Here is an 18,955-nt window from a genome sequence, read left to right on the forward strand (position 1 = left end):
AAACAGCCACTTGCAAAAGTGTCGCTTTTCAGAAATCCAGCATGTTCCCAGCCACTCTCCAGATATTTCATTTGCACGTTCAGAAGATGAGAGACATACCCAGGAATATTCCTGAGTAAAAAGTTTAAACTGAAATATGTAATAGAGGCTCTGATCACGGTGGCCCTGGAACTAAAGCGAAAAAAAAAAAAATCAACGTCTAGCCTAGTGGCAGGTGATCACTGTATTCTAGTGCTTCAGAGATACACAACTCATTCAGTTCCTGAGCAAACAGGAGTCAGCTGAGAGGTGCCGGGTGCTGTGCTAGTCATGCGTATTCAGAGTAAACGTAGGGTGACACCGTCAGGAGTTAGTCTAGAGGGAAGACAAGTTAGTAGGAGCGCGCTGGGCAGAGGTATTAGCAGTGTGTGTTATGGGGGTGTAGACAGGAGGTCATGTCAGCAAGTACAGAGACAAAGCGGCAGGACCAGGCCCGCCGAGAGGTCTACCTGTGAGCATGACAAGTGGTGAGAGGAGACAGAGGTTGGTGAGCGGGGCAGGGTTTGAATCTGAAGGCCTTCTGAGCAGAGGAGGGTCATTTGTGCATTTAGAAAGCTTACTCCTTGGGCAGCAGGTAGGTGCTGAGGAAACTTACACCTGCCACAGCTGCTAGCGGCTAAGGAGCTGCTAGGTTCCATGGTGATGCAGGCGAGAGATGCTGAACGCTGGGACAAAAGCCACGTAAGAGCTCCCCTACTGAGCACGGACGCTGCCAGGCACAGGGCTACCCGGATTATTACCCCCTCACAGTAAACCTTCCAGGTACGGCTACTATCCACGGCAGGACACAGACCCAGAGACGGAGTAACTTGCCAGGTGACCCAGGTGAGAAAGTGGCAGATCAGGGGCTTTGTGCCCCGCCACCCGACCCCAGAGCAGTGTTTTAACCACGATGCTCTACTGTCTGAAGAGAGAGAGCAGCAGGCAAGCAGGTTCTTGTTTCCAATGTAACATCATATACTTGTTTCTAAAATGTTAAGAAAAATATGAAACGTGGTGTTAGAATGATAGTCAAACCTCAGACCTTACTGATAACAATCTGAAAACCAAAGGGAGTAGGAAACGACCTCCCCCTACACACACACACACACACACACACACACACACACACACACACACACACACACACAGACTTCCTTCTCTTGCACATCTCAGTGAAACCAAGTGGATAAAAAGTGGGTGAGGGAATTGAGATTTCTCCGGAGAAAGCAGGTGCTGTGCTGTGTGACCCTCCTTCCTGGGTAGGGGAGCAGGTTTCTTTTGATCCAAAACCTAGTAAGGAAGTTTCAAGGGGACCCCTGAGGAAGCTCTGAGACACCACGATGAGGGCCTGAGTCTGCCCAGGAAGGAGGCTGTGGCTTGAGGTCTGACCCCTGCCCCGGAAATCTGGGGGTGACGAGGGCTCCAGGGCAGACAAGGGCTGTCCCGGGGGGACTGGCCTCACCCCCGGACGAGCGTGCCCAGGAGAAGAGATGAGGGCAGCACAGGACAGGCAGCTTGGGGTGAGAAGAGACCTCAGAAGGCAGATTTGAGAGGAGCAGGTGGACGGCACGTCTGGGCAGGGGTGCAAGGCGGCCACGGGGAACAGGATGTCCACCAAGCTGAAGGGAACCGCCAGGCAGAGGGACTCGCGGGGAAGCTTCCAAAAGACCAAGGCAGCATCCCCTTTACCAGCTGTCAGGTCCAGAGGGTAAAGTCCCATCCCTACTTGTGCCCTAACAGGAAGTGGGTAGAGGAGCCTCAGGGGGACCGGGGGAGGGGTGACAGGAGGAAGCAGGGGGCGGGTGAAGGCCTCAGCCCCTCCCCTCTTCAGGGGCGCGAGGCTAACGGTGCCGGGCAAGGGAGGACATTTTAATGCAATGTTAGATTTGGGGTTTCGATTTATTATCCAGCCCTGTCTAATAACTGGGCCTGGACTTGGGCCTAAAATGACTGCAGGACTCTGGTATCTGAGGGTAAACAACAAAGACACTCAATTTTTGACCCACCTGAATTTTCATTCCTGAGAAATCCCTCTGCAAAGTTTACCGGGACATACGAAAAGTGAAAAAATAAGTTTTTTTCCAACATATTTCATGTGTCTGCTGACCATACTGGTTACAGCACCTCAGATCATAGGCTGACTTTCCAGGTACTGAACGATAGCTGTGGTTTTCAGATTTTTTTTTTTTTTTTTTTTTTTTTATGCGATACACGGGCCTCTCACAGTTGTGGCCTCTCCCGTTGCGGAGCACAGGCTCCGGACGCGCAGGCTCAGCGGCCATGGCTCACAGGCCCAGCCGCTCCGCGGCATGTGGGATCCTCCTGGACCGGGGCACGAACCCCTGTCCCCTGCATCGGCAGGTGGACTCTCAACCACTGCACCATCAGGGAAGCCCCTGGTTTTCAGATTTTTAGCTGCAACAGAGAACTTGAGGGGATTACATGGACAATTGAGAAAGAGATGCAAACTTCCTACATTTCAGGTAATAAACTGAAATCTTCAAAAGTATATTTAGCATCTCAGAAATGTCTCCTTGAAGTAGTATCTCAGGCGAGGCCCTGGTAGCCACTTCCACCTACCACCTTCCCTCTGGCTACCTTGACCGCTACTGCTAAGAACTGCCTGAATCACGGCATCTCCTTGTCTAACTTCTCCTTCCTGGGAAAACAGGGAAAGTATTTCCAAGGCAAGTCTACTGTACGATCGTGACAGCAAGCAACTGGAGGGCTCTGAAGTGAGACTGACAATTACAGGCAGTGGTCAGGGCGAAAAGCCTCCGGGACGAAGCCTTATCCTCGTCCCCAGGACAGCCAGGGAGAAAAGCGATAGAAGCTAGAGCTCTTCTAATCGCCATTCTGCCTGCTGGGGCAGGACTGCGCACCAACCCTCTCCTTCCAGCCGCTGCCGACAGAGGCCGGCCAGGCGAGGACGATGGAGGAACAGAGAGGGAGAGCCCGTGGGGGGCGTCCACATGTACACAGCGCTCCGGCATATTCTCACTCACTTAGTCACAAGCATCAGGGCATCCGCAGTACAGGAGGCACGGTGCTAGACCTGAGCATAAAGCGGTGAAGGAGACGGGCTCCTGCCCTCAGGGAGTCTTCAGGTCAGACAAGCCAGGCCGGGCACCCCCTCTGCCCAGGGGGCTGGTGCTGTGGAAGCAGTGGCAGGACGCCCAACGGGAACCAGGAGCTCACAGTGAGGACCAGGGAAGCGCGCTCTTCCCACTCGGAAAAGCCGAGTCTCCCCACTAGCCCTCAACAGCTCTGCTGGCAGCAGCCTCACTGGCAACTGTCAGTGATCTGTCACTCGGCCTCTGGCCCCGACCTAAGAATTAAGTAAAAAGCATAAACACGGGAATTCCCTGGTGGTCCGGTGGTTAGGGCTCCAAGCTCTCCCTGCCAAGGGTCCGGGTTCCATCTCTGGTCAGGGAACTAAGATCCCACAGGCCACGCGAAGGTGGGTGGGGGAAGGCATAAACGTTGGGCAAAACGGAAGAGGAAAGGTACCCCTAATTTTTCCACGCATCAAGATAATCATATATAGAGTCCCACTTTATGCCAGAAATAAATAAAAATTTCCCCTGATATCCAGAATTAATGAATGTAAGAAATTTGCTATTTCTACCACTGAACCCCTATCATATCAGACATCAGAAACCACATGTAATTTTACTTCCTTTTAGGTTGTAAGAACTGATAATATGCTTACTAGAGATCTGAGGTGACTACTGACTTCTATACTGCGTGATAGAGCCCGGGTTTAAAAGAATGCTTTCATCTTCCCTTTTTGCTCATTCATTCACGTAAGGTCTATTATGTGCCAGCTAATGTTCTACGTACTAGACTGTAGCAGTAAACAAAAGTCCCTCTTTAGGGGGGAAGAAAATCCTTGTTAGCACAGAAGTGATAAGTCCTATGAAAACACAGAGGGGGAAAAACACAGGGAAGAGGGGAAAAGGGCTGGGATCGGGGTGAGAGTGGCTGCTTCAAACAGGCCAGGGAGGCCTACAGACAAAGGTGACATTTGAGCAGAGACCAGGAAGTAAAGGAAAACACCCATGTGGACGTCTGGGGGAGGGCACACCAGGTAGGGGAAGAGCAGTGCAAAGGCCCTGGGGTGGTGGGTCCATTTGAGATGTCAGGGGAACAGCAAGATGATGAATGGGGGCTAGAGTGCATCAGGGGAGGGCACAGCGTGGGAAATAAGGTCTCAGAAGTAAGGGGGCACCACACATAGCTTTGAGGGAGACAGTAAGTGCACTGGAGGGTTTGGAGTAGAGAAATGACAGCATCTGTCTTATATTTAAAAGAACCACTCCGGCCTGGGGGGGGAGTAGGGGCACAAGGGCAGAGGCAGGGAAACAACAGAGGCTTCTGCAGTAACACAGGCAAAAAGTGGCAGCTTAGACCAAGGTAGAGCAGTGCAGGTGGTGCAAAGACATCAGATTCTCAATGTAGTTTCAACGTAGAGCGGATGGTGTTTGCTGATAGACTGAACACAGTATGAGAAGAAATGATAAAAGGGTGTCACGAACACCCAAGGGGGTGAAAGGACAAAGCTGCCATTTCCTACAATTGGGAAGAGCAGGTCTGAGGGGAGAAATCAGGAGCATTGCTTTGGATTACTACGCTTCAGAAGCCCGGTGGGCATTTAAGCAGAGATGCTGGGTAGGCTTGCGGATATGACGAGTCTGGGATTCAGATGAGGCCAGGACCAAATATCTAAATTTGCAAGTCATCAGGGACAGATGGTACCTAATGCTCCAAGCCTGGATGAGAGCTCCCAGAGCATGAGTGAAGAGAGAGAGAGGGGTTTCTCCAAAATTCAGAGGTCCGAGAGGCGAGCTGGACCTTGCAAAGGAGTGTGAGACGGCAGTGCTTACGAGGTAGGAGACCCAGAAGTGTGTGATCTCTTGGAAGCCAAGTGAGGAAAGTGTTCCTAGAAGGAAGGAATGATAAAACATGCCTTAGTCCTTGCTTTGCTGCTAAGAGTTTCAGGGTACGTGGGTGAGAAAATGATGTGCTTCAGGGCCCATATGGTTTCAATAAGAAAGTGCCAGGTTCAAATAAGTCCCAGGCTGGTTATTCAGAGAAAAAGACAAGATGCAGAAAGACAGTCTGATGTAACGACAAGTAGATGGATTAGAAATTCCTTGACTAATGACACCCAAGGGCACACATAAGTGAATGAGTGTCAACCCCAAAGGAAAGTTCTAGTGACATGTCATTGGGTTCTGCCCTTGGCCTGCTCAACATATCAGTGGCTTCTATCAGTGACAACTACACTTGACTGCAATCAGAACAATATAAGAGGCTTGCTAAAATAGAGCCTCCCAGTGTCTACCCCAGACCTACTGAATTTGAATTTGCCAGGTGGCACTGGGACAAAGAGCTAAAGGAAGGCCTGAGTTAAAAGAAGGAATTGAGGGAGGAGGCTGATTAAAAGTACAGCTAAAACCAAGCTAAATGGAATGCGGAATGTGCTGGATGACAGCTTTGGGCTCCAAAGCAATCTTAGCAGGTAGACACACAGGTAGAATATAACTGGGTCAATTTGGCATCTTGCATTTGCCTCTGAAAATCAGCCAGATGTGGGATGGATGGAGGAAACCTAGCTGGATCTGAGACCAATTTGGGACTCTCGGTGATTAACTGTGTGATCTCAAGCTGCACTGACAGCAGACAGGAGAGAAGGGACATGATCCAGCCATACCCTCTTTGGCCCCTAAAGCACCCTCTCCCTGGTGCAGAGGACGCCCCAGAGGGAGGTCAGAGGAGCAAGACTAAGATCATGAAAGGGCTCCACCCAGAGAGAAGCAAATGTTCAGCCTGGAAACTCAGAAGGAACCAAGGACTAATATGGAGACGGTCTTACTATGGGACCCAACAGGGTAGACCCACATTCAATGAAGGAAAACCAGTAGGCTAGTAGGACATGATTCTAATGGGGTGAGAGGAAGGTCTTTCTAACAGTAAGAGAAACCCAGAGAGAGAGAAGTTCTGAGCACTTTGCCAAAGGAATTGTTAAACTTCTATACACTCCAAATTAGCATTATTGCAATGTATTGTTTTATTTCTACACGTATGTTTTATGTATATATGCATGCCTTTCCTAGACCATAAATTCCCTGAGGAATTACTTGCCCAGAGTTCAGCGCAAGCCCTGTCCCATGCCATGTGCTCGGCCAATGTTCTTTGAATGAATGAGTTGATTGTGGCTGGACGTTGCCAAGCCTGTTGTAGAGGTGATTCATGCTACGTGATTGTTAATGTTCCTTCTAAAACAGCAGATCCTATGATTTCTGAAAAACTGCACACAAACCAGTTCCCTCTGGAGACACACTCATTCTTTGCATCTTGACAGTCTATTTGGAATTTAGATCATATAAATTATTCAATTATTATGTCTAATATTCAACTGTAATATTAGCCCTAGGTTTAAAGCTCAGCCTGGTATTAAGTGAGTAGGAGGGGTAATAACTTTTGCCTCCAATGTTTCTGTACTCCACACAAAAAAGTGCAAAACCTGGGCTTCCCTGGTGGCGCAGTGGTTGAGAGTCCACCTGCCGATGCAGGGGACACGGGTTCGCGCCCCAGTCCGGGAAGATCCCACGTGCCGCGGAGCGGCTGGGCCCATGAGCCATGGCTGCTGAGCCTGCGCATCCGGATCCTATGCTCCGCAACGGGAGAGGCCACAGCAGTGAGAGGCCTGCGTACCGCAAAAAAAAAAAAAAAAAAAAAAAAGTGCAAAACCCCATCTGTTAAGGAAATCTGATCCTTCCAGCTGTGACCCAGTTTGGGGATTTACCCTCTAGGCCTCTTTTCAAGTAAATGTCACCACATCTCCACTGGGCGGATTTACGGATTCATGGGCTGATGTGATCTGCCCTGCAGGTGCATGCAGCCGCCACCCTTGGCCGGTTGTGGTTCACCTCAGAATGTCATCCCATCAGAGGCCTGGTCTAGCTTAGAAGTTAGCCCAAAGGGCTTCAATAGAGTAGCCTCTGCAGTTACCAAGTCAATCAATGCACATCACAGCCCCCTTAAGAGACCCCAAAACAAAGCCAATTCTTGGGTCCATGGATCAGAGCCTGGAACGCTCCTAAAATTTGAGGCCGCTTTCAAAGCCCCCGTTCTGCTCTTTTCCCCACGTAGGAGTGGACATACCATAGTAATACATCTAGGGGAGGGAACCGTGTCTCCAGAGAGCATTTACCTCATACCGGGCACTGTGCTGGGAGCCATCCCATTTCATCCTCACAGCAATCCTATGAGGTGACATTAGTGGCCCTCGCATAAACAGGGCAAGGGTATCTCAGAGAAGTTAGTGCAGTTGCCCAAAGTCACATCGACCGAAATGGAGGGGTCAGTATCTGAACTCTGGTCTGTTCAGCCTAGAGCTGTGCTTCTTTTTTCCTCACGGCAACCAGAGCGATCTTAAAACAAAAGCCAGATTAGGACACTCCCTTACCAAAATGCCCCGGTGACTGCCTCTCATCCAACTTCTGCAGGACGCTGCCTGCTCCGGGCTCTGCCTGCCTCTCTTTCCACATCCTCTGCTTCTTCTTGCTCTGGCTCTCTCCCTTCCAGTCCTACCGGCCTTCTCCCTGTTCCTTGGAATCGCTGAGTCCCTGAGACTCAGGGCCACCATATTTGCTATTCCCTCTGCCTGGAATGCTGTTCCCCTAGTGCTATGCAGATCCCTCTTACTTCATCCGGGTCTCTGCTCCAGTGCCCCCTCCTCAGGGAGGCTGTTCCCAACTACTCTACCTAAAAGAGACCCCTTTCCCCACCACTCTCTAACTAACCCTGGTGCTACACCTGGTGTTTCTCAGCAGCACTCACCATACCTGCGCGCGTATTCCTGGCAAGTTGACCGCTTACTGCCGAGGCCCCCACTAGAATGCAAGCCCCACGGGGCAGGGACTCTGCATCCTTCACTGTGGCATCCTCACCCCCAGGCTCAGGGCCCAGACGCGTAGCCAGCGCACACCAAATTGGGCTGTTGCGCATCTTTTACCCTCTGCTACCTCCGCTTGGTCCCAGCTCACAGAGCCCTGCTACACAGTAGCTGGGTGAGCTTGGCCAAGTAACCTCAGCTCTCCAGAGAAACCTTCCATTTGTTGACACCACTGGCCCTGACAAAAGAGGGAACTGCTGTTTCATCCCTCCCTAGAGACCGCATCATTCCCTTGCTCTGATACTTGTATGACACTGCCAGTTTTAGAATTTTGTGATTTTATCAGAGAAGAGACATCTGGGGCAACTGATGAAACAAAAGGATAATTATATTTCACAAAGAGAAAAAACAAACCTTCAAAACAATGAATTTTCTATGTATTGCTAGAATAGACAATTAGTTCATATAATGCCTTCCAGCATCATTTCAAAGCTGATAGAAATGGATTGATTAAAGGAGAGTTATAAAGAGCTATATGATCTGTCACTGAACCAAACAGAGGGCTTCTAAAAGTGGAATTTCTGAGATTCCACCAATACAAATCTCCAAGCTTACAAGGGGATTGAGGCAGAAGCTGATCATAATCCAGAAGAAGGCCAGTATTCAACAGAACAGTTTCTAGAGATAAAATTACCTCTGTTTTGGGAACGTAATTTGTCTCCCTTGATGTATAATCCCCACCCTTCCTCATAAGGTGGCCGGAAGGTGGTTCACTTTCCAGAAAACATTTTACACTCTGTAGAAGTATTACGTAAATAAACAGAGGGTGGTTCAATTTCAAAACTCTGGATTTATTTTGAATTTATTGGATGCAGTCCATGTAAACATTGTTTTACTTGTGGAAATCCCTTCCTACGTCTGAAGGGCTTTTGTTTGCTGCACTTTCGTAGTTTTTCTCTTCTTTCTTAGTACATGTAATACTTCAGAGGAACTCCTGACTTTGGGCCTTGGTCAAGCTCAGAGAGTGAAATACCAAAGTGATAAGAGAATGGTCTTCTGGGGGAATTTCAGCCAATGTCTTAGTTTACAACTTTTAACCAATCCATCCACTCACTCGCTCTCACAGGTGGGAGATAACAAAGCTTTACTGTGTAGCCAAATACCAGAACAGATAAAATGCTGCCAGTGATCTCACATCCAAAGAAGGAAGCAAAAAGGAGTTTGTGTTTATATTTGAATTCCACTGCTTGGCTTCAGTAGAAGTTGCAGAGAAAAAAATGGAAAGGTATGGATGGGAAGTGAAGTGGAGGAACGGACACAGGGCAGTGGTGTCGTGAGTGTGTTGTTTACAGAATAAACCACCCAGAACATTGTATCTTCATGCAGCCTTCTCCTGCCAGATTTATCCCTTTCTGTGCTGTATTTGATTACAAAGTTTGAATATTCCTTAACACTTTCAATCAGCAGACAAGTGTTCACATTTTTTAGCAACAGTGATAAGTTTATCTGATGTTCAAACATGAATTATATCTAGCTTCCTTCATACATACCTCATGCTAACGGCTCAGCACGTAATAAACGCTAAAATATACCATTTTTATCACGCTAAAATATACCATTTTTATGGATTGAATAATCTTCCAAAGGGTTTTTTAAAAAGTAAAAGAGAAAAAAGGCTACAGGTGCTTTAGGATTATTTATGAGCATTACTGAAATTCTTGTAGAGTGACCAATTTAGGCTCCATTCTTAAAGGGTCTTTGAACTGTGACGTTATCTTCCAAGAGTACTTTTTCATTAAAGAGCCATGTTTCCATACACTTGGCAGTTGTCAAAGAGGAAAAAGAGATAGCATATAACGTGCAGCTTCTTACAACCAAAATGTGTGCATTTTGATGATGTTTAACTTACTTTTTCATTCCACGCCCACAGTCCAATTCCAAGAAATGCTATTCCCAAAAACTGAAAGAAAGGGAGAAAGTGGTGTAAGTATGAAGGTAAACGCCATGTTTTTACTAGTACAAAGTTTTCAATCAATTTTTTGGTTACTTTACCTGCTGAGAAATAGTTTTCTCTAAAACCTGACTAACAGTCTTTAACAGGAAAAGAAATACCATGATTCCACCTTGATTAAAGTTACTACAGTATGAGGAAGGGCACCTGCTTACTGTCAATGTTCAGCTTAAGGCTTAACAGATCATGAAGAATAATAATTAGGTAGAATCTTGAGTAAAATTAAAGTCATCAATAATGTTTAACGCTGCCTTTTGGATAGGAGAGGAAACAGTGAGTAAAGCTGAGCATGATGTTCACTAGAAAATGGATAAGTAGGGCCATGAATTTAGAAGAGCTGGAGATTCCTCGCCATCATGCCACCATGAATGGGCGGGGCCAGGGAGGGCACGCCGAAGCCCCCAGTGTCCCTCAGCAAGCTCTTTATCACTCCTTCAAAAGGGAACGTGAGGGACCTCTCTGGTGGCGCAGTGGATAAGACTCTGCGCTCCCGATGCTGGGGGGCCCGGGTTCGATCCCTGGTCAGGGAACTAGATCCCACACGCATGCCACAACTAAAGAGCCCACCTGCCACAACTAAGACCCGGTGCAACTAAATAACTAAATACATAAAAGGGAACGTGAAGCTTATCAAGCCCAGGGTGACCCAAAGAAAACACCTGGATTCTTCTGCTTGTCGGAAACTCAAAATACTTATATTGCAGTTGAGAGGGCTTCCATGACTCGGCCTGGTCTCAACTCAGTGCTATAACTTCATGCATAACACAGAGTATGCAAATAACACCTGAGATTGAGTTGAAAAACACAGAGACTCCCTCAGCCTTCCATCAGCTGCACCGAGTATGGGGCTGGGGAGCAGAGCAGTCAGAAACCAGGGGGACGGTCCATTTTAATTAGTTCTCACTGTATCCCACCTCCTTTAAGATACACATTTTCCCACCACATTTTAATATCTCTGAAATTGGGATGTGTCTTAAAATCGTTGATGTCTCATAGTTTGCTTTTTTTCCCTTGATTGTACCTAAAATAATGGTGTGTCTTATAATCAGAGTTTCACAGGTTTGGTGACACATGGCACAGGGTTGTCCACCCACTAAGAGCTCAGTGATCAGGACTGGGTGTAACTGGCCACGAAGAAAAAGACACATCTTAGTCCTCAACTTTATTATCAACAGCAGCTCTGAGTTTCCTCTCCAAACAGTGAAGTGAAAAGAGGGTGGGCAGGTTGACAAGCAGTTTCAGTCTCACAGCAGCTGTTTATTTTACTAACATCTTGATCAAGTTAAATGTCAGGGAAGCTGTCCACTGAGAGGGGGGCGTGGAGAAAACAAGAGCGAGGGCGGTTACTCTCTCCAGTTTCAGGGAAATCTGAGAAGGGTCCACCTGGCGAGGCCTTAGCCATTCGCAGCGGGGGAGTTACTGACACTTTGTAGGCAACGGCTAATAAATCCGAAAGGGCTGGGAAAACAGCAGGAGCAGAGGGAAAAGAGGGGACTGCAAAAAACACCAAGGAATGACTGCTCTGAAAAGGTGGTGGTGTTTTTAAAAGCAGAACTTTCCAAATCCCCGGACAATTATCTGACACTGTAGTGAGATAGCATTCAATGCCTTTGAGTCCCTACACAGAAAAGCTCAGCAATGTGTCCTTGATTTAGCAAAAACCAAGGACCCCTTTTTTCCTACCCTTGCTCATAGAGGTTTGAAAAGTGTTCAGAAAAATTTATCTTCAACATCCCAGCAAAAAAACCCCACTACGCTCAGCCCCTCTACTGCCCAGACCAGAATGCTATTTTGCTTTACAGTTCTGATCTGAAGCCACAAATGCACCAGTCCTCCAAATGACTCAAAAGGTTTTGGGGACTCTGCAGTACACAAATAAAGCAATTCAGCACGTCACTCTCATATTCATAGGTCCTAGGCACAGTAGGGTAATAAGGGACAAGTGCATACACAGGAGCCCTTCAGACCTTAGAAGACACGGAGCGCTTGACTTCATCCACATTGACATCAAAACTCAGTCCAGTGAAATGCAAGACTTTCTGATGCTAAAGCTCTTTGTGGACAAAGGTTCGGTCGCTTCCCTGATGCAGTATTTAATCACAGTGTCGCTTCAAGCAATGGGTGAGACGTTGTGGCAGAGGACGTAGTGGTCCCCTGTCCCTCTTGCTGTCGAAGAGGGTGGACGTATCATTGCTGAGGGCCCCTGCCTCATGGCTAACATTAAGCTTCTCTTTATTACTTTCCAGGCACTCTGCTTAGTGCTTTGTATGCTGTGTCTCTCTTAAGCGTCACAATAATTTTGTTCTGAAATAGGCACTATTATGAACCCCATTTTAAGAATGAGAAACATGAGGCTGAGAGAGTTTAATCCGCTCAAAGGCACACAGCTTCCGAGTGGGAAAGCAGAGATTTGAACCAAGATGAGTCTAAACATCAACGTACGTGTTCTTACCAGTTTTGACACATCCCCCCTTTCCCCTATGGGACAGAAAGTGGAGGCATTCAAGTTCGAATTATATGGGATGTGACATGGGCATCATCTACTCCCTCCCCAGGAAGCAAAGGGAAGTTGAGGAGGTAAAAAGAGATGAAAACCTTGCCTTCACATTAAGAACTGGTTGGAGAACAGACGTTCCCCGTACTGGTATCATCAATGGAGTAAAGCGGAAAACAGAAAACTTCAGTGGTGGGTCAACTTCCTCCTCTTTGTGTGGAGTTCTCCTCTCTCTTCCTGGCACTTTGGAAAACGTTTTTCTTTCCCAAATCATATATAAACAGATTGGAAACAAGTTTTCATCAAAGAAGAGAAAAAAAATCAGGACCTAAAGAAGACTCACAATTTCCTTTACAATCTTGCTCCAATATTTCCTGCCTTAATTGTGACTTTCCAAACAAGGTTTGAGAACTTGAAGAAAGAACACTGAATCTGAAGCCCAGGAAAGCCGTCAATAGCTAAGTGAGTGCTGCAGGACCAGGGCCTAAACCCGTACATACCTTTGCTGCTCCATCACCAGTAAACGTCCTCCCAATTACTCTCGGCCCATATGTTTTGCTTTAAAATCAAGTTGTTCCAGCTCCAAATAATTAAACAGAGAAGAGCCAAAAAAACAGAGACAGGCACGCAGCACTTGAAGCACACTGAGTTTCCCCTTTCCCACCTCCCAAAGAAAAGGCAACCATAAACCCCCAAACTGACCTCATTCTGAAACCCAGAGGCCACCTTACAGGGAACAACCAAGAACATTAAAGTCAGCTCTTTACTCCTTTGAAACAGAAATAACCAGATCTGAGGCATCTTCCCATGTGGGAATATATGCAAACACACAGTCAAATGTTAGTCTACCCAATTTTTGATGATTTTAAATGAATATTAATTTCGCTAACATTTGTCGAATGCTAAGTATGAACTAAACATCGTGCTAAGTATTGTGTTTTATAAGAATGAGCTAAAAGAGCACTGCCTAATACAGTAGGCCCCAGCTACTGGGCATCTGAAAGGTGGTTAGCTCAAACCAAGATGTGCTACTAGGTGTAAAATATACACTGGATTTAAAACACTAAATATGAATAAAAAGAATGTAAAAGATCTCATTAACAATTGTTTATTTTTAACTGAAGTGTAGTTGATTTACAATCTTGTGTTAGTTTCAAGTGGACAGCAAAGTGAAGCAGTTATACATATACACATATCCACTCTTTTTCAGATTCTTTTCCCATATAGGTCATTACAGAGTACTGAGTAGAATTCCCTGAGCTATACAGTAGGTCCTTGTTGTTTATTTTATATACAGTGGTGTACATCTGTTAATCCCAAACTCCTAATTTATCCTCCCCACCCTTTCCTTTTTGGTAACTATAAGTTTGTTTTCTACTTCTGTGAGTCTATCTCTGTTTTGCAAATAAGTTCATTTGTATCACTTGTTTAGATTCCACATATAAAGTATATGAGTGATATCATATGATATTTGTCTTTCTCTGACTTATTTCACTTAGGATGAAAATCTCTAGGTCCATCCATGTTGCTGCAAATGGCATTATTTCATTCTTTTTTTATGGCTGAGTAATATTACAGTTGTTTTATTTTTGATTACAAGTCGAAATGATAATATTTTGGATATACTGGGTTAGTAAATATATTAAAATTAATTTCACTTATTTCATTTTACTTTTTTAATTGAAGTATAGTTGACTTAAAATATCGTATTAGTTTCAGGTGTACAACATAGTGGTTCAATATTTTTATAGATTACAGTCCATTTAAAGTTACAAAATAATGGCCGTATTTCCCTGTGCTGTGTAATATACCCCTGAAGCATATTTATTTTATACATAATTTTTAAACTACAGCCACTGGAACATTTAAATTATATATGTGGCCTGCACTATATTATTATTGGAAAACACTGTTCTAAAGTGTCCCACAATAACCCCATGCAGTAGTAGCAGTATTATCCCCATTCTATAGAAAAGAAAAGTCAGACTTAGAAACATTGAGTAAGTTTCCCAAGATTACACAGCCACCTGAGCTGGGTTGCTCAGGAAACGTGACTTCTCAGTCCAAACTCAAAACCATTATAGTCCTTTGCTAATGTGCATAAAATCTTTGTCCAGCCAAATAAGGGATGGAGAATTATACTGAAACTCATGTCCTAAGACTCAAATCGCTTCTTTAATTTCTAGGTGTTCAAGGCAAAGGTATGTTTTCCTGACTGGGAGCAAGGACGGCACTGGGTAGAAACAGAGAGTGACATGCTGATGGAAGCCTGCCAGGCTTGGCAGGACAAGAGCCAGCAGAGCTGATCCTTAGGAAAAGCTGGAGAGGAAAATGGCCCTAGGATGTGACTAGGGTGCCAGGGCTTCTCTGCCAGGAGGGTCACATCTGCCCCCTTTTCTCTGAGGCCCACAAACGGAAAATCTCTTCCTCAATCTGTTGTTTTCACCTTTGCTGAGCCTCCAACTTATTAGAAATGGACCAGTGCTCCATTCTAACTGGTACAAAAATGGGTACTTCAAGAAGCCATTTATCCATCTATCTACAACCTTCAACAAGTATTCTCGAGTTCCTACTTTGTGCTAGGCACTGCTTTTGTCTTGGGATAAATGGAGGTAAGAAAACAGATTTCTGGGGGGAAGCAAGGGGGGGTGTTACTAGTTGCCTCCAGCAAAGAGAACTGACGCAGGGGGCGGGGATGGGAGAAGAGGAAGGCTCTTCCTAAGAACCCTTTTGGGTCTTCTGAATTTTGAACCATTTTAATGTATTGCCTATTCAAAATACAATACTTGAATGTTTACCAAAAAAAAGATAGATTTTTATCAAATAAAGTGTAAAAGGCGAAACCACCCTTGATGGTGCTCTAAAGGAGAAAAAAATAAGGCCAATACAAACGATAAGAGGGACATTTGACCTAGAGAGAGGTCCAGGAAGGCTTCCCTAAGTAAAGGATGTAGGAACTGGGGTCTGCAAGATGAGATGATATTAACTGGCAAAGAAAGGAAGGAAGAAAGTTTCAGGCAGAGAGAAGAGAATGTACAAAGGCCCTGTGGTGGGAGAAGCACAGCAAGTAAAGGGGGTCTAAAAGGTGACCGGTATGGCTGGTGCACAGAGAATGGGGGAAGGGGGGAAGGTCTGGCAGGTTTGCAATGAGAGATGCAAGCAGGACCAGCCCATGCAGGGCCTCCTGAGCCGCACTAAGGAACTCAGTCATGACCCTAAGAGTGACAGGAAGGCATTCAGGGCCATACGTATGTAGTCGGCTGAGGTGGGGTGAGAAGGCAGGTCTTTATCAGATTTGAGCTTTGGAAAAATGATCTGAGTTGCAGAAAAGATTGGAAGAGAGTTCAGAGTAGATGCACAGCAGCTAGAAGGAGGGCACTTTGGTCATGCAGACAAGACCTGATTGTGTCCTGGACTGAAATATGCTGGAGAAGCACATGGAATTGAGAGTATTTAGAAGTAAAACTGACGTTTTCAGTGATGCCTGGATATGGCGAAGGGGTGGGGGTACGGGTGAAGGAGAGGGAGATATAAGGATAATGCCCGTGTTTCTGGCATCTTCTACATGGAGACTCTGGCTCTTCTAAATCCATCTTATGTCCTCTGACAGAAATAACTCTCGGGTGTCAATTTCATAACTAGCTTGAGATCTAGCAGCATTTCTGAAGGACAGTTTTCTTTCATGGGTATTTCGGCTGCTATGTGAATTCTCTTGGAAACAAGTTTCAGCTTGTATACCTTTTAAAAATAAATTATTTAAAATCCATATACATGTCTACGACCTCCTACTACTTTTATTCATAAAGGGAAGCAGTTACGTGTAGATGTATGTTAAAGTTCACAGGCAATTCTTAAACAGACATTTTCAATCCTTTTTGCTTAAAAATAATTACGTCAATGGCATCTGCCCAGCACCCTGTGAACAGACTCAAAATAACAATGCAGCAAGGTAAACACAATAGAGGAAAATAAAAATCAGGTCAATCTTCTCACCTAACTGGAATCTTGAAAATATTATCCTAAATAACAATGGAAAGAACTGTTATTCTTTAATCATCCTGATGACATTGTTTTAAAAATTTTTAAGCTCTGCCTGAATAAACAGGAGAGATGCATTTAAAACATTTGACCCAGAGGAGAGGAAAGAGAAAGAATGCCATTAGGAAAGATGTATTTTCCTGAGCCTGCAACACATGTACGTTTCATTAAGATGTTTTTCTGACACTTGAGTATGAGCAACACTCCAGGTCTCGAGGGGTAGGTGGGGTGGAGCAGTCCGCACAAGTGTGCTAAATGCCTCTGTTTACAAAATCCATGTTCTCTCTACCAAGCAGGGGCCGACTGCAGGAACAAAATGTCTCTGGCATAATTCTTGCCATGTCTGAGGAGTAAATATGGGCTGGTGGAAAATTCAATGCACAGAAAGGCAATCCCAATTTTGCCACTGGGTCCCCGCATCCCAGTTTGTACATTCAAACTCTCTGGAATCCTCATGATAAGATGGCGTGGCAGACAAAGTTCAAACTTGTAAACAGGACATTCCCCATCTGAGCCAGGGTCAACCTCTCACTTCACGTAACCCGTGCGGCCTCCTCCAAGCTGCCTGAACACACACAGCTTGCAGAAGCCCAGCTCTGGAACTCTGTGGTTCTGTAATCTCAGGAAAGGTTCTTCATTCATTCAACACATATTTATTGAGCGTCTACCATGAGCCAGGCAGCCCTCTAGGGGCCCTGGATAAATTGGGAAGCAAAACAGACAAATGTGCCTCCTCTTGGGGCTGACATTCTAGTTGGGGCAAGGGGGGAGGGAAAGTCAATAAAGAGAAACATACATGAGTTAGATAACATACAATTTTAGCAGCACTGCAGGAAAAGAGAAGGCATAAGGGGAATGAAATATGGTCCAGGGTGGAGGGAGGTGTGACACTGAAACACAGAGTACAGAGCAAGTCTCCACTAACAAAGCTACAGAAGGAAAAACATGACAGACATGAAGGAGTTGACTGGTGGATGTCGGGACTGTGTTCCAGGCAAAACAGCAGCCTGGCTAAGGTGCTGCGGCTGAGGTGTACAGGCTCATTGGAGGAACAGACACCCAAGGGCTGATGCAAAGGACAGAGAGTAACAGGAACCACGCTGGTTGGGCTTTGAAGGCTATGGTGGGTGGTGACTGTGATTTCTCCCAGAGAGAGAAGGAACCACTGGAGGGTTTCCTGACTTCCTAGAGCCCCCTGGTCCTCATCTGTCAAATGGAGATACTAAGGGCACCTGCGGAAATGCACAAAACAGCTACAGGGGTCAATGTGACAACGAGCAACTGGGTGAGATTCAAAAATCGAATCATATGCCCAGAATAGCTGGTACTTCCTACGTCTTAGTTCCCTCCCCGTCCTCAGGCCTTTCTCAGCCTCCTCCTCCCCTCTCCCTGGACCTACCACGGGTCAGCGTGGCACCCTGCTTCCAGTCCTGCCCACTCCGAGGATGAGAAAGCATCCTCATTCACGGTGACCAGAGAATGGTGACCAGAAGAGAAGGGCCCTCTCTTCTCAACTTGCGCACCTCTCGCTGCATGTACCCTTAATTTGACATTTACACACACGGGATCGGATAGGAGTGATGTGGCCTGAGGTCAGACTCCAGGAGCGCTGGGGGCTGTGTTAACCAGAGAACATGTGCCTGTTTAACACCTGCCCTCCAATTCATCATCTTCCCCTGACGCAGGCTGGAGGCTCCTTCCAGGAACAGTGGATACGATATCCCTGTGCATTTAGAAGAAACAGACTCTAGCCAGAATACCAAGATCAGGTTTAACCGCAAATCTTTTCTCTTTCTTATCCTAGCAATCTGGTTCATGAATTCTGGGTGTAATTGGCCCCAGAACTTGAAAACCTACTAATTCTGAAATCCCACATTACAATAAGTTTCTCCCCATCAGGGCTTCTTTTTTTTTTTTTTTTTTTTGCAGTACGCGGGCCTCTCACTGCTGTGGCCTCTCCCGCTGTGGAGCACAGGCTCCGGACGCGCAGGCTCAGCAGCCATGGCTCACGGGCCCAGCCGCTCCACGACATGTGGGATCTTCCCGGACCGGGGCACGAACCCGTGTCCTCTGCATCGGCAGGCGGACTCTCAACCACTGCGCCACCAGGGAAGCCCCAATCAGAGCTTCTTGTTGCATCGTCCCTCTCCCTAATCTTATCACTCCTCGTTTTTATTTTATATCCTCTGTGATGTGTTTTGGTTCCATTATATCCATTTTTTAAAACAGAATCTTTTTGGAAGAATGTGGGATAGAAATTATCAACAATATTGATGGGGACCACTTCTCCATCTACACGCCCCTTTTTCTGAAAACTGTCTCCTACCCTCAAGGGTGAGACCCTGCAGCCACGTCTGCCAAGGAGGGCCCATTCCCTCCCAACCCTCTCTCTAGACTGAGGAGCAGACTAGGGTGGGCTGTGTCTCAGGAAAAGTCATTTATTAAATATGAAGCTGAGCCAGAGTCTCTCTTCCCCAGAAATCGGGTG

At 46.2% G+C, this 18,955-nt stretch overlaps 1 protein-coding gene across 2 annotated transcripts in view; it reads right to left on the reverse strand.

Moving 5' to 3' along the window:
* The window catches only part of TSPAN5 (tetraspanin 5), a 177,779-nt gene that overhangs the window by 22,542 nt on the left and 136,282 nt on the right, over window positions 1–18,955 (reverse strand). For both annotated transcript variants that reach the window (XM_081219618.1, XM_081219617.1), the window contains exon 2: window positions 9,834–9,884. In XM_081219618.1, coding sequence (XP_081075744.1) covers window positions 9,834–9,884 — 51 coding nt within the window. The remainder of the gene's footprint in view (window positions 1–9,833; window positions 9,885–18,955) is intronic.

This window comes from Mesoplodon bidens, assembly GCF_964165515.1.
Source record: "Mesoplodon bidens genome assembly, chromosome: 1".
NCBI classification, from domain to species: domain Eukaryota; kingdom Metazoa; phylum Chordata; class Mammalia; order Artiodactyla; family Ziphiidae; genus Mesoplodon; species Mesoplodon bidens.